Source organism: Manis javanica, chromosome 6 (assembly GCF_040802235.1).
Source record: "Manis javanica isolate MJ-LG chromosome 6, MJ_LKY, whole genome shotgun sequence".
Classification (NCBI taxonomy): domain Eukaryota; kingdom Metazoa; phylum Chordata; class Mammalia; order Pholidota; family Manidae; genus Manis; species Manis javanica.
This window is the reverse complement of record NC_133161.1, coordinates 148294891-148307620: the sequence shown is the minus strand read 5'-3', so window position 1 is coordinate 148307620 and position 12730 is coordinate 148294891. Positions and strand designations below refer to the sequence as shown.

The window sequence follows — 12730 nt, the reverse complement described above, 5'->3', positions numbered from 1 at the left end:
TCCACAGGGATCCGGACGATGCTGCGGTTGTGGCTGCGTCCAGCCCACCGTCTCCTGGACTTGCCATAAGAATGAGGAGGGAGATGTCTAGGCTGGCATGTGCATACAGTGAGACAACGAATTTGACCGGATCTGTACTGTTGGAACTCAACCAGGAGTTGGGAGGGGTGCAAGTTGTAGCACTCCAAAATCTCATGACTATAGACTATCTATGGTTAAAAGAACATATGGGATGTGAACAGATCCCAGAAATGGGCTGCTTTAATTTGTCTGATGGTTCAAGTACAGTTGGACAATATCCATCATATCATAGATAAATTTTCACAAATGCCTAGGGTGCCTAAATGGTTTTCTTGGCTTCACTGGAGATGGATGGTAATTATAGATTTGCTTTGTTTATGTCACCGTATTCCTATTATGTTAATATATGTGTGCAAATTAGTTAGTAGTTTAAAACCTATACATACTTAAGGTACTATACAAGAAGATATGTCAAAGAAATAATCAATCCTCCCAAGTTTCCTTCGTATGCTACATCTATAGCTTTTCTTCTTCCTTCCTAATTACAACCCTTAAATAGAATTCGTGCCTCATATCGAATTTACCGAGTATCATAATTCCTCCAGGTGGTAAAGATACCTTGAGACAAGTGCTGGGCATAGAAGCCACAGGGCATAAATCTGCAAAGAAGTAAAAAGCTAACCTTTGCAAACAATATGGCTTCTCTCTCACTTACCAACTTTACATTTCCCTGTATGGCCCCGGAAGATGACTGGTTAGCCAGAGACGGGTAAGATTCCTCAAGGGAGGAACAACCTAAGACAGGCACAGTCGCAGGGGGGCCATCAGGTGAGAATTTGGGGATCAACAGAGGTGAGGCTCAGAACCTCACCCCCCCTGCTTTGAGAGAAATCTTCTGCATCCGTGGATGTCTTGATGCCCTTGTCTAGCCTGGATTAATACTTAGTCCATAGGCACACACCTGATCATCTGATCATCTATATTTGCCTTCTTACAGCACTAAACTATGTTTTCTACCTTTATCTTGCATCTACCTACCACTTCAGCATTTTATTAAAAATAAAAATAATAATAATAGTAGGAGAAATGGGGGATCAACATATAGATCAAGTACAAAAATCAAACGAATATTCATATTTGACCTGATTGTTTATAGGTCATATTGCATGATCAAAACCGAAAGTTTCTGTGATGACTGCCCTTGTACTGTTCACCATGTAAGAATTTATTCACTATGTAAGAATTCGTTCACCATGTAAGAACTTGTTCGTTATGCTTCAGAAGATTGGAGACTGACGAGAATTAGGCTTGAGATGGATTAATGATTGTACATTGAGCATTGACCCCCCTATACTGAATTTTACTGTTGTTAACAACCATTTGATCAATAAATATGAGAGATGCCCTCTCAAAAAAAAAAAAAAAAAAAAAAAAAAGATACACTTGCAACCGAAGAGCCTGTATAGCAGATGGAAGAATTAGGGTTAGCAAAAGCAAAGGGTTTTTGGCAGTATATTCTGTACCTCTTAAAGCCTCTCACAAGAGGAGCCGTCCGGGAAGGAGGTACTCTACCCGGCTGACTCATTCTCTCTCTGTGTCCTGGTTGCTATGCTGAGTCTGTATTATAAATAAAGCTCTGATGTTTATACATGGAATGATATACAAAAATCCGCCTAGAAAATACCTGGGCAAGATTTCAGATATGAGTTAGATTATAAGACTCAAATAACAACTACAGAGGTAGTAATCTGAAAGAAACATGTATGGATATTTACAGGTACTCTCTCTGATTAGATTAGCTCAAGTGGCAGGGGTCAATGTCCACCATCCCTGTGTTCAATAGAAAAGAGGAATATGTTTTCTTCTCTGGCCATGGGTGTGAGAAAGAATCAACTCAGCTACCTGCCTTCTGAAGTTTAATGGATGTATTTATGGAAGAACATTAGAGGAGACTGGTCTTGGTTCAAATAGGCTAAATTTCCTGAGCCTGGACTATGTTTTCAAAAATTCAAGATGCATTTAGCAAAGCAAGGAAAAAATAAATTCAGGCTGCTAGCTTGGCAGCTGGTCTGGATATAGTATTTTGCTCTGTTTACTCTGTCAGGGAGCCAGTTCCATTTGATTAAGTTCTGAAATTAGAATGCATGCACTCTGGGAGATACCAAGTAGCTTCATGCTTCTGCCCGTATGGAAAATGTGATTAAGGAAATGAACTCGATGGCTGTAGCATCAGAAGGCATCAGTGCAATAGCTGTATTCAGCCAGGCTCAGTGGGCTAGACCTTTAGTTTATTAGAATGGATGGCTTTAGCACAGAAACTGTGTCCGCACCACAGAACTGCCGTATTGCTCTGCACGCAGGCCAGGAAAGGAGCCAAGTGGAACTGCCATCAAATATTGTGGCAGAAGTGCAAACGCAGATCCACGCTCACACTGCAGAGCTCAGATTTAGCCAGAAGGAGAGATAATTAAAGAATTTATATGCATAGTCTTCCACATCAACATATTGGGTTATTTCCAGAATTGCTGGTATGTCCTAATTTGGCAAGTTTTACAGAATTCCCCACAACAATCTTCAAATTCTCTGTGGGGTGGCAACATCTTTTGCTTTGCCTGAAATGAAGCAGGCTATGAATAGCATCTTACATGTGAAACACTGTCAGAGGCCAGATATTGCCAGATAACCTAGGCAAAAAGATACCATTGTGTTCATTACCCAGTTAATAGCAAGTCAGGATTTTATTGGAGAGTACTTTAACTGGCACCCGCAGTCGCCAAGCCTTCATTTTGGCCACATAGGCTTGTTAATGAGTTGAAAACACAGAGCTGGAGCTGCAGTATCATCACTGCGCCCGGGAAGCACAGTTGTGAAGGGAATGTGGCCTGAGAGAGGCAGGATCAGGGCACTGTCCAGAGAAGACTCTAGAAGAGCAATACCTTGCTGTAGACCTCTGCTCCAGGATCTGACCGGAAGACTTCAGATGTCAAAGGACTCTTTGCAAGGGCCTCCAAATGCAGTCAGGGTCTCCGGGGCCGTTCAGTGCTAACCAGTCTCAAGCTGACATAAAGCAGAATGCCAATAATGATGGCGCCTGTCATGCTCAGGTGGGCCGATGGGCCCGGGCCCTCCCCCAACAGACATGCTAACTAGACGTTTGCTTGGTTAGCTTGGAGCCAGAGCAAGAAAAGCTGATGTATCTCACTTGTCAGTTTTATCTGGTGATGAATCCATCCTGACAGAGTGAGTGTTGCTGTTCTCCCACTGGGGCGCCCGCTTTTCCTTCAACAGGAGAAAACCTGGCAAATCCTTACCTATTGGATGGCTTATGTAGAAATACCACATAGGCTATCACTTTTGTTGATGCAATCTTCATGTGACAGGGCTTAAGGCAAGTAATTCAGCACAGCTAATACATGTGTTATTTAATCGAGACTATACCTCGTACCTGGCTCCCACCCCTATATATCGTCTGTAATTAGTCGGAAAGGATCTACTGGGAGGAAAATGCAAGAATTGGTCGATCTGTGTTAAGTAGAAACAAACATCAACGTGACCTAACTGAGGTTAATATGATTAAAAAATACAGACAACAATGGCCTTAGTGAATATTTTACAGGTGTTTTAAATTAAAAAATTGTTTTTCTGATTGTGGTTAAAATTGTAGTATTTCCAGCATCTCTGGCCTGGCTTTCTCATCTACATATCAATAGGTGATCACAGGGTGTGGGTTTATCTGGACCTGAGAGGTTGAGGGGGGCTCTCTGCTGCTGCAGCCTGGTGGAGAGACAGACGGGATGACTGCTGGTAAGAAATAAATGGGTTTCTTAAACTTTATTTCTCCCTATGACTGATTTCAGTTTCAGAGATATTTTGCCCTGGGATTTTCCCTGGAGATACACTGATAAAAATTAGCAATTATTTTATAAATTCAGAAAAATATAATGAGCATATATTACAAATCACACAACGTGCCACTACCCAAACTAACATCTTGGCAAAATGATTTCTAGTCTTTTCAATGTTCATATAGGTTAGAACATATGATATGTACAATTTTACATCCAGTTTTTGTCATATGTAATGTAAATGTCATTATAATACAATGTTAACACAAATTCTTATGTTACTAAAACTTCTTATTTGAATGGCTACATGGAATGCCATCTTATATCGGGTTACAAGCCAGATGGCTTCAGAGGCTGGGTAGGTAATTAAGAAGTGTGAAAGAGCTGGGTATATGGCATAGCGGATGGTGGTAACTGAAAACATACATCCTACCAAAGGGCATTCAAATTTCGTTTCATTTTTAAAGGTGCTGGTGAAAGCAAGTGGAGAGGATAAGCAAGCCACAGAAGACGGGCAGTATGGTGCCGTTTGTGTCATTTTAAAATAGGCAAAACAACTCCATGTTACACGTAGAGATACACTAGGTATCCACATGCAATGAGGTGCTTTAAAAAATAGAGCAGAGAATGCAAAATACCAAATTCAGGACAGGGATTACATGAGGCCAGGAAGTGATGTGAGCAGGAGGTTATCAAAGTGAGATAAACAGGATTTTAACTGCGGGGCAGTGTTTTACTTCAGTTGGGGGGTAAGCACAGGGGTATTGGCTGCATTTTGCTTAGCGTTTTATACATACTCAATACCGTATAATGCATCTTTCTGAGAAAAAAACAAGACTGTTAGCCAAACAAAAGCTCACACTGGATCTGGCCACTGCTGCCGGCTGGTCACCAGTGGAATTAGGGTAGCATAGTCACCCAGTGTGATTTATAGGTTAAATGGGAGAGAGCCGAGTCATCTAGTCCTATTTTATCCATGGCAGGATTCGGCTTCTAGCTGAACTTTTTGGCTGAATTTACCTTACCTTGTGAGGTGGCATCTTCTACTGAGGTATCTTCAGGTTTTAGGAAAATCCTTCTTACCTTCAGCCTTGACTTTATTCTTCCTCCCCAGTCTAGAACTCACAGTGTATAGGTTTGGGACCCCTTTCTCACCCACAGGGTTTTGGAATGCCCTAAGGCTTCTACTGTGTATTATGACTTCACTTTCTTTATCTGGAATACATTAGTTATATATACTATTCTTGGGAGAACTGAATTCATATTTTGTGTTGCGTGGTTCAAATGAGGAGCCCGGGTGGAAAGGCTGTGAGACTCCCATATCTACCAGCTATACTATCTTGGAAAGTTTACATTTCTTTGAGCCTTGGTTTCTCAGCAATAAAATCAAAGTGTAGTATGTCTCTCCTGGGCAGTTGTGAGGAGCTTAACGACATACATGAAGTTCCTCAACAGCACAGACATGATCTATGTCATCCACACGGGTAGGAGCAGAGTGAGTGCTCGGTAACTATCCGGGTAAACAATGAGCGAGGCCCTGGCACCCTGCCTTGCCCGTATCACTCAGTAACAGGGAGGTATTACTACCCTCTCAACCGGTTTTCCTGGGACCTGGTCTCCAGACCTCTCACAATATTCATCCCTTTCTTAAGGACGCTCCCAGTTCACACATTCTTCACTTGGGGTTCTAACAATTTGATACTGTGTGTGTGCACTAATTTGGTCTTATCTGAATGTAATTACAGACCAACGTCCACTGGGAAAAAGCTAGTCTTCCTGCTGGTGTGGAACTGGCACTTAGAAAATGCACTTTCTCCCAGTACATCCTTTACACCTTGGGAATGTCTGGCTCAGAGAACACAAACATCAGCCAACGAGAGGTGGTCGGTCAGGTAAGGGGAGAACCAGGGTAACGGGGCATTATGGCGAACCCGCTGCAACCGGAGCTCGACTTGGCACAGCACCTAATGCAGTGCGGGCGGCGGTTACCTGACAAGCCTCCCCACCCGGAGCAGCCCCCCGCTGGCAGGGCTGTGGCTCACCCACAGTGTTTACCCCTGGGACGACCTCCAAATACCGTCAAATGGTCGAATGAGTCAAACACCTCAGTGCAGGGAAGATACGGTAGTGAGACGGACAGCCTCCTAGCAGAAGGTTGTAGGACTACGGTTTCCACCAATGCACTTGGGCTCAGATACGGGAAGCTGGGCTCGAAGGTGAACAATAACATGGCGTACGTTAGGTGTAAAAATTCACTTGGAGCCAGTGGCAAAGAAAGACACGTAAATGGGTTTACTAGTTTCAAAGAGCAGCCAGGTTTATTTTCCTGCTTTGTTGTTCTGAGTTCGTGGATATTCCTAAAGAAAAAGCAGAGGAGATGGAAGAGGGAGTTGAGGGCAAGATGCGTAAGTGTTGGGCCGTGGGGCGGGCAAGCCAGGGTGGTAAACGCATTTCCTGCCCTCCCACGGGAGCAACGGCAAAGGAGTGTCTGGGACAGAGGCACGCAGCTCAGGAAGCCCCGGGCCCGGGCCCCAGGGAGGGTCCGCCAGGCTCGGGCACAGCGGACACCGCGCACCCCCCGCCGGAGCGCAGCGCACGAAGGGCGGGCAAGGACCGATGACCTCCGGGGCGGGCGGTCCCGGTAACCCGGCTTGACCTTTCACCTCCCTCGAGCTCATCGTTCCCGCCGCTTAAAACCATCCGGACTAAACGACAGGGGGCCCGCCCTTCGCGCCAGGCTGAGCAGCGGGACCCCGCGCGCCTCTCCAGAGCCCGCCGTCGCGGCGCCGAGGGCCTTCGGGGCGGCCTCGTTCACACGCTCACCGGGGGCGGAGGGGCCCCTGCAGGCGCGGCCGCCGCGCGCGCCTCGGGTACGGGGAGAAGCTGGCCGGGCGGTGCCTGCCCTTCGGGACGCGCGTCGGGCCCCACCCCCCCGGCCCTCGGTCCGCGCGCTGGGCCGCGGCTGCCGGGGAGCGGGCGCCGGAGGGGCCGCCTGGGGCCTGGCGACGAGGAAGCCGTCTCCGGACGCCAGCGTCGCGGGGCCGAGGTCGCCGTGGGCAGCGCGCCAGGCCCCCCGGTGCCCCGGGTCGCCGGCCGACAGGCACGCGCGGCTCAGGGCCATCTTCAAGCACTGCCCGCAGCGTCCGCGTCGCGCCCTCGGCTCCCGAAGACTTTGGCACCGCCGGGCCGGTCGGACCGCCGCCCTCCGAGCATGCGCAGCCCGTCCGCACGCGGCGCCGGCCGCTGACGTTCACTCGGCGACGCCGGCCGCGCGGGGCGGGAGGTTTCTGGGCGTGCGCAGTAGGGGCGGCGGCTCCGCGGCCTCTTCGGGGAGGGGTGGTGCTGCGATGGGGGCGGCGGCGGCCGAAGCGGATTGCACCCTGTTCGTGGGCAACTTGGAGGCCAAGGTGACCGAGGAGCTGCTCTTCGAGCTCTTCCACCAGGTGAGCGGCGCGGACCGGGCCCCTGCGTTCGTTTTCCGGCCTTCCCGCTCGGCGCAGACGGGCCCGGGGTCCGGCGGGCGGGCGGCCCGGGCGGGACTGGACCCGAAGGACCCCGGTGAGCTGGTGCCGGCGCGGCCCTGCGGGCGGTCGGGTCTTCGCGAAGCGCCCCGGGGATGGCGGCGGGCTCCGGGCTGCGCAGGGCCCCTCTGCTCGTCTTCCGCTCGGCGCGCTTTGCCTTCGCTTCACGGGACTGATACACTATTTCAGTTTCCTTGTCACTGTGCGTTTTCCACTAAGTTTCTTATAAAATGGCAACACTATATATCTTGCATTCATTCATAAACACTCCGTAGAAAAGTAGCGTAGTAGTGTTTCCGTATTCACATCTGTACTAACACGTGTTAACTCAGAAGTATCCTGTTCCCTCCGGTTTTGCCCTCCAACACCTGGTAATGACTGATTGGTCTATGCAAAAGGGAATTTTGAGTCCATGAAAACCACCTTGTCTTGCTCGTGCTGAACGTTCATTTCCACGCAGAGGGAAAATGATGGATGGTAGTCACTTTATTAAAAGGGCGTAAGGTGCTGTGAAATGTAAATTAGTGATCGTGTTTCCAATTTCTTTTGGGCTCCTTTCCCCCAAGTTCATCTAATTTAAGAGTTCCTGATTACGTTTCTGTTGCTTTTAAACTTTGTAAAATTTGAGTATTTTCCTGAAAATGCCTCATTTAACTTGTTTAACACTTTTTTGCCTTATAGGCTGGGCCAGTAATAAAAGTAAAAATTCCAAAAGATAAGGATGGTAAACCAAAGCAGTTTGCATTTGTGAATTTCAAACATGAAGTATCTGTTCCTTATGCAATGAATCTACTTAATGGAATCAAGCTTTTTGGAAGACCCATCAAAATTCAGTTTAGATCAGGTAATTATTCAGTGGTGTTTGGGGAGAGGAGGTGGTTTACTGCTTTGTTTGTGATTTTCATTCTATCAGTCAGCTTTAAAGAACCTCTGTTTGGATGAAAATACTTTAAGCTTTGTGAAAAGTAACCTTTATATATCCCAGAAGATGGGTAACATTGTTTTTGAAAATTGTAATTTTAAAGCTGAGATTAAAATTTCAGTTTGGGTCAGCAAAAAGAGCTTGAACTTTATTGTTAGGAGGCCTTGGGTTTGGTCCTATGCTCTGAAACAGTTATTTTCTGGAAATACTTCTTCCTAGGTGCTTTGTACTTTGCTTTTACAAATTTTGATCCTTGATCATGTGAGGATGAAATTTGGGATGTATCCAGTTTTACTGTTTAGCGCAGGATCAGAATATTATGGCCAGATTGGATATTTGTACATTGTATAGTACTCTTTGGAACCCTTTGTTTTGTATGTGTCAGGGATTCACCACTTATAATTTTCACTCCAATGAAACTATAAATTTAGTTGACTGAAATTTGAGGTTTTCTCTTTTAGCCTATGTCTGCCTTTTTAGAGTAATTTGGGGTGGGAGAGACAAAAGTTTAAATTAAGTTTTCTCTCAAGAAGAATTTCTCAAATTGTATTTTAGGAAGTAGCCATGCCTCACAGGATGTCAGTCTGTCAAGTCCCCGGCATCATGTTGGAGATTTGAGCCCTACCTCCACATCTCCCAGCAGGTAATATTTCTCACTGATTGTTAAAATCACTTGTCAGGCATTTTCCTAGGCAGTGGTCCCAAAGTGCATAAAGTGACTGGCTTCCTTTCTGTTCCTACCTCTTCGTTCTTCCATGTTCTTTGCTATGTTGGGTTATGGTTACATATGTATCTAGTCTAAGGAGACTGTAGACAGACATGATACACAGTCTCCTTAGAATAGAAACACTGAATTTCATTTATGTTCATGTGTAAAGATACAGATCCAGGCATACCTGTGTCTGTATGTGTAACTAAAAAAATTTCTCGAAACATTACTTAGCCTTACTACTGGCTAAATTCAAGTTAGTTTTATAGCTACTAATTGGTTGCCACGTGCAGTTTAAAAATACCCATTAGGAAACAGACCACAGGACTAGGAGCAGGCAGAATTGGGTGTTAGGTCTCCCTCGGCCAATTCAGTAATGTTGAGCTAGTCCCACTTTTTGGTCCTTCGTTTGTAAAGGAAAGAAGTGTAATGATCTCTAAAAAGTACAGTATTTACACTTACTTAAATAATTACTTGCTTGGGGAGGCCAGTATCTTACTAGGGACAGTTTTACAATGGCCATTGACAAATGGCCATAGAACCATTTGTCAGTCATAATGGGCCTCATTCACATGTCAGCCTTCCCCCAAGTGCTTTGTGTTGTGACCTCACGTGTGCCTCTCAGCAGCTTCTGAGGCAACCCTATATGTGAGAAAAACACGGGTTGGAGGTTAACTTGTGTGGGTTTGAACTGTTCGTAGGAAAGTGATCCGGCCCCAGCTGCTCTGATACGCTGCTTAAAGTCTAGATGAAAACACTTACTGTATATATTTTGTGACTATTTCTTTAGCTATTATGCATTCTCTAGAGAAGGAGTAGAAAATGCTTGGAGAAGGATTTAACAAGGAGAGATTCCATGAATGAGTGAGGGACTGCAAGAGCCCAGGGTACCTGGGTCATAATGAATGAAGACAGGAGAGTGGTAGACGGTACTTGTTAAGTGTGTAGAGGCCAAGTGATACAGGGTCTTTCTTACAGGCCTTAAGTAGGATTTAGGGATTTTATTCTCAGAACAGTAGGAAGACATCGAAAAATGTTTGTATTAGGATAGTAATAGGAACAGGTTTGTAAAATTTAAAGAGTTGTTTGGCTGCAATGGGAGAATGGATTGGAGGGGACCAGAGTGAGAACAGAGACCAAGTAGGAAGCTCTTGGTACCAAGTATCGGTGTTAGTGGCCAGAAAGCACTGAGGATAATCGTTTGGATTCGGGTGACACCAAAAGAAAGAGAGAAGTAGATGCATGTGGAAAGAACTAGAAGGCGAAATTGTGTAAAAACAGTAGTGTGGAGAACACCCTCTTAGCAGCCTTTCTTGCCAGCTGAAATTAATTGGGTTAAATACTTCTCAGCACAGTTGGAATTTGAAGCATCTCCACCACTTTTATAGAAGCTCCAATGGTATCTTAGGCGGAGAAAAAATTTTTTACCCGCCTTACAACTTCATTGGCAAAAAAATGTACAGGTAAATAGTTTTAGTTGAAGGCTGAAGTGAACATTTTTATATTTTTATACTCTTTTTATAATATAAAAAGTAAAATTATACTTTTTACCCCCTTAGTATACAGGTATAGAACCTGATTTAAGAAAGCCCCAATGAAAAGATCTAAATTGTAAGATAGATCAATTGGTGATTTGATTCTGAAGGGATATTTTAAAGTAAAATTAAAACATTTTCTAAGTGAGTTTTTCTGCAGAGCAAGTTACCCCTTTAGGAAGCGAGGAGAAAGGTGTGAGCCCCGCAGATTGGTAGGTTCTGTCTATGTCTCTGAGCTCTCATCGCTCACTCCCCGACTTCCCTGTCTCGGTAAATGTCCACCTAATTGCTAAGTCAGAAAATCTAGGTTCTACCCTTTAATTTATTTCCCTCATAATCTAACCAATCAGATCGTTTTCATTTTGTTTCTCAGTCTCAGCCTTGGTACTAGCCTAGGGTTTGACAGGTTTTATTTTAGAAAGGGCCAGAAAATCAATCCTGTAGGTTTCGCAGGCTCTGCGGTTTTGGGCTCTGTCATCGTAGCATTGCGCAGGTGACACGGAAAGGAGTGTGGCTCTGTTCCCCTGAAACTGTCTACTCAGACTGGGTTTGTCACCCGCCCTGTACTCTGCTCACCACCCCTCCGCTTAGGCCTTCCCTCAGCTGGAATGTTCTGCCCCCAGGTGGTCTTGTTATTCAGCTCTTGCTTCAAATGTCCCCTTTTTAGAAAGGCCGTTCCTGACCAGCCAAACTAAAGCCCTGGCCACGCCTACTAGCTCTTCACTCGTTTGTCACCTCACTAGTGACCATGTGGAGTCGTCCCAGTGTCTGATCCGGAGAGCGGACACCTTGTATGTCTCCTCAGGCCTGCCTCGAAGACCTGTCCTTCTCAGGACAGCTGGGTAGTATTTGCCGAATGAATGATTATGTGTTGGTTTTCTTATTTCTCACAGGTATGAAAGGACTGTGGAGAACATGAGTCCATCAGCACAGACAATTCAGAGATCTCCTGAAAATTTTCAGAGACAAGCAGTGGTAGGCTGATTTTTCAACTTGAGTTGCTAAAAAAAGTTAAAATGTTGAGATAATTCGTAAGTTAACTTCTTAAATTCTAGTTGAACTAGTGTGATCCTTGCAGATGATCTTTCCTTTTAGTTTTCACCGGGCCGAGGTGCATGTTTAGCAGATTGAAGGTAGAGCTGCGTTTCACGCTTGTAGTTTTCTTCAGCCATTGTTGGTATGTGGGTTCAAATCCTGGAGATCGGCTCTCTGATGTTCCTGTGGCTTTTCATCGTCTGTTCTCTTCACTACTTAAATCTCCTGGCATCGTCTCGACGAGCTCCCTTTTGAACTTGCCATCTTTCCGTAATGACACCCCCATGAAAGTGGGCTTGAAATGTTTGCTCTGTCTTACTGTTTCATCTTTGTCTCCAGTCATCAGATCCTTCACTTTTTTCCTTTTCTTACATTCATTTCTTCCTTTTTATCGTTAGCCCAAATCACAGTCTTGGCTTGTGGTCTCTAGGCTTTTCTATTTCACAGACCTGAAAGAGTAAGAGTGAAATAAAGTAAAATTGAGAGACCGGTATGGACGAGGGCAGCTTCCGTATACGCGTCCAACACACCCTGTGTAGTACGCTTCATTTTAGTGCACTTCACAGATAGTGGTTTTTTTACAACTTGAAGGTGTGTGTCTGCCCTGCATTCAGCCATTTTCGTCAAGTCTGTTGGCACTATTTTTCCATTTTCCTTTTGTTCACTTGTCTCTGTGTCACATTTTGTAATTCTCACAATATTGACTTTCTCATCGTATTTGTTATGATATGTGATCAAGGATTATAACTCACTGAAAGCTCAGAAGATAGCATTTTTTAGCAATGAACTAGTTTTTAATTCAGGTGTGTGCATTTTTTTAGACATGATGCTATTGCACATTTAATAGACAACAGTATAGTGTAAACAACTTATGTGCACCAGGAAACAAATCCATTTGACGTGCTTCATTGTGAACCCACTGAATTGCAGTGGCCTGGAGCCGAACCTGCTGTGTACCCGTGGTGTGCCTGTACCTAGGTTTCTCATTTGGCCATAGACCAAGAAAAAAATCATCATTGGCTCCTGTCCAGCCATGGGCAGAATTTGAGAATCCTTGTCTAGTCACTTAGTACTCATCTGTTTTCTCTCACGAGTCCATCTCACACACATTTCAGAATTAGTATTATAACCTTGTTGTGCTA

General features: G+C 45.1%; 1 protein-coding gene across 3 annotated transcripts in view; it reads left to right on the top strand.

Annotated features, from left to right (window-relative positions):
- Window positions 1-12730, top strand: part of RBM7 (RNA binding motif protein 7) — a 63327-nt gene that overhangs the window by 37224 nt on the left and 13373 nt on the right. For 2 of the 3 annotated variants that reach the window (XM_073239760.1, XM_073239759.1), the window contains exons 3-5: window positions 8069-8231; window positions 8865-8952; window positions 11447-11528. In XM_073239760.1, the coding sequence (XP_073095861.1) occupies window positions 8069-8231; window positions 8865-8952; window positions 11447-11528 (333 nt within the window). Of the gene's footprint in view, window positions 1-7006; window positions 7310-8068; window positions 8232-8864; window positions 8953-11446; window positions 11529-12730 lie in introns of those variants that run through there. The other variant, XM_017668455.3, reaches the window with a different exon arrangement.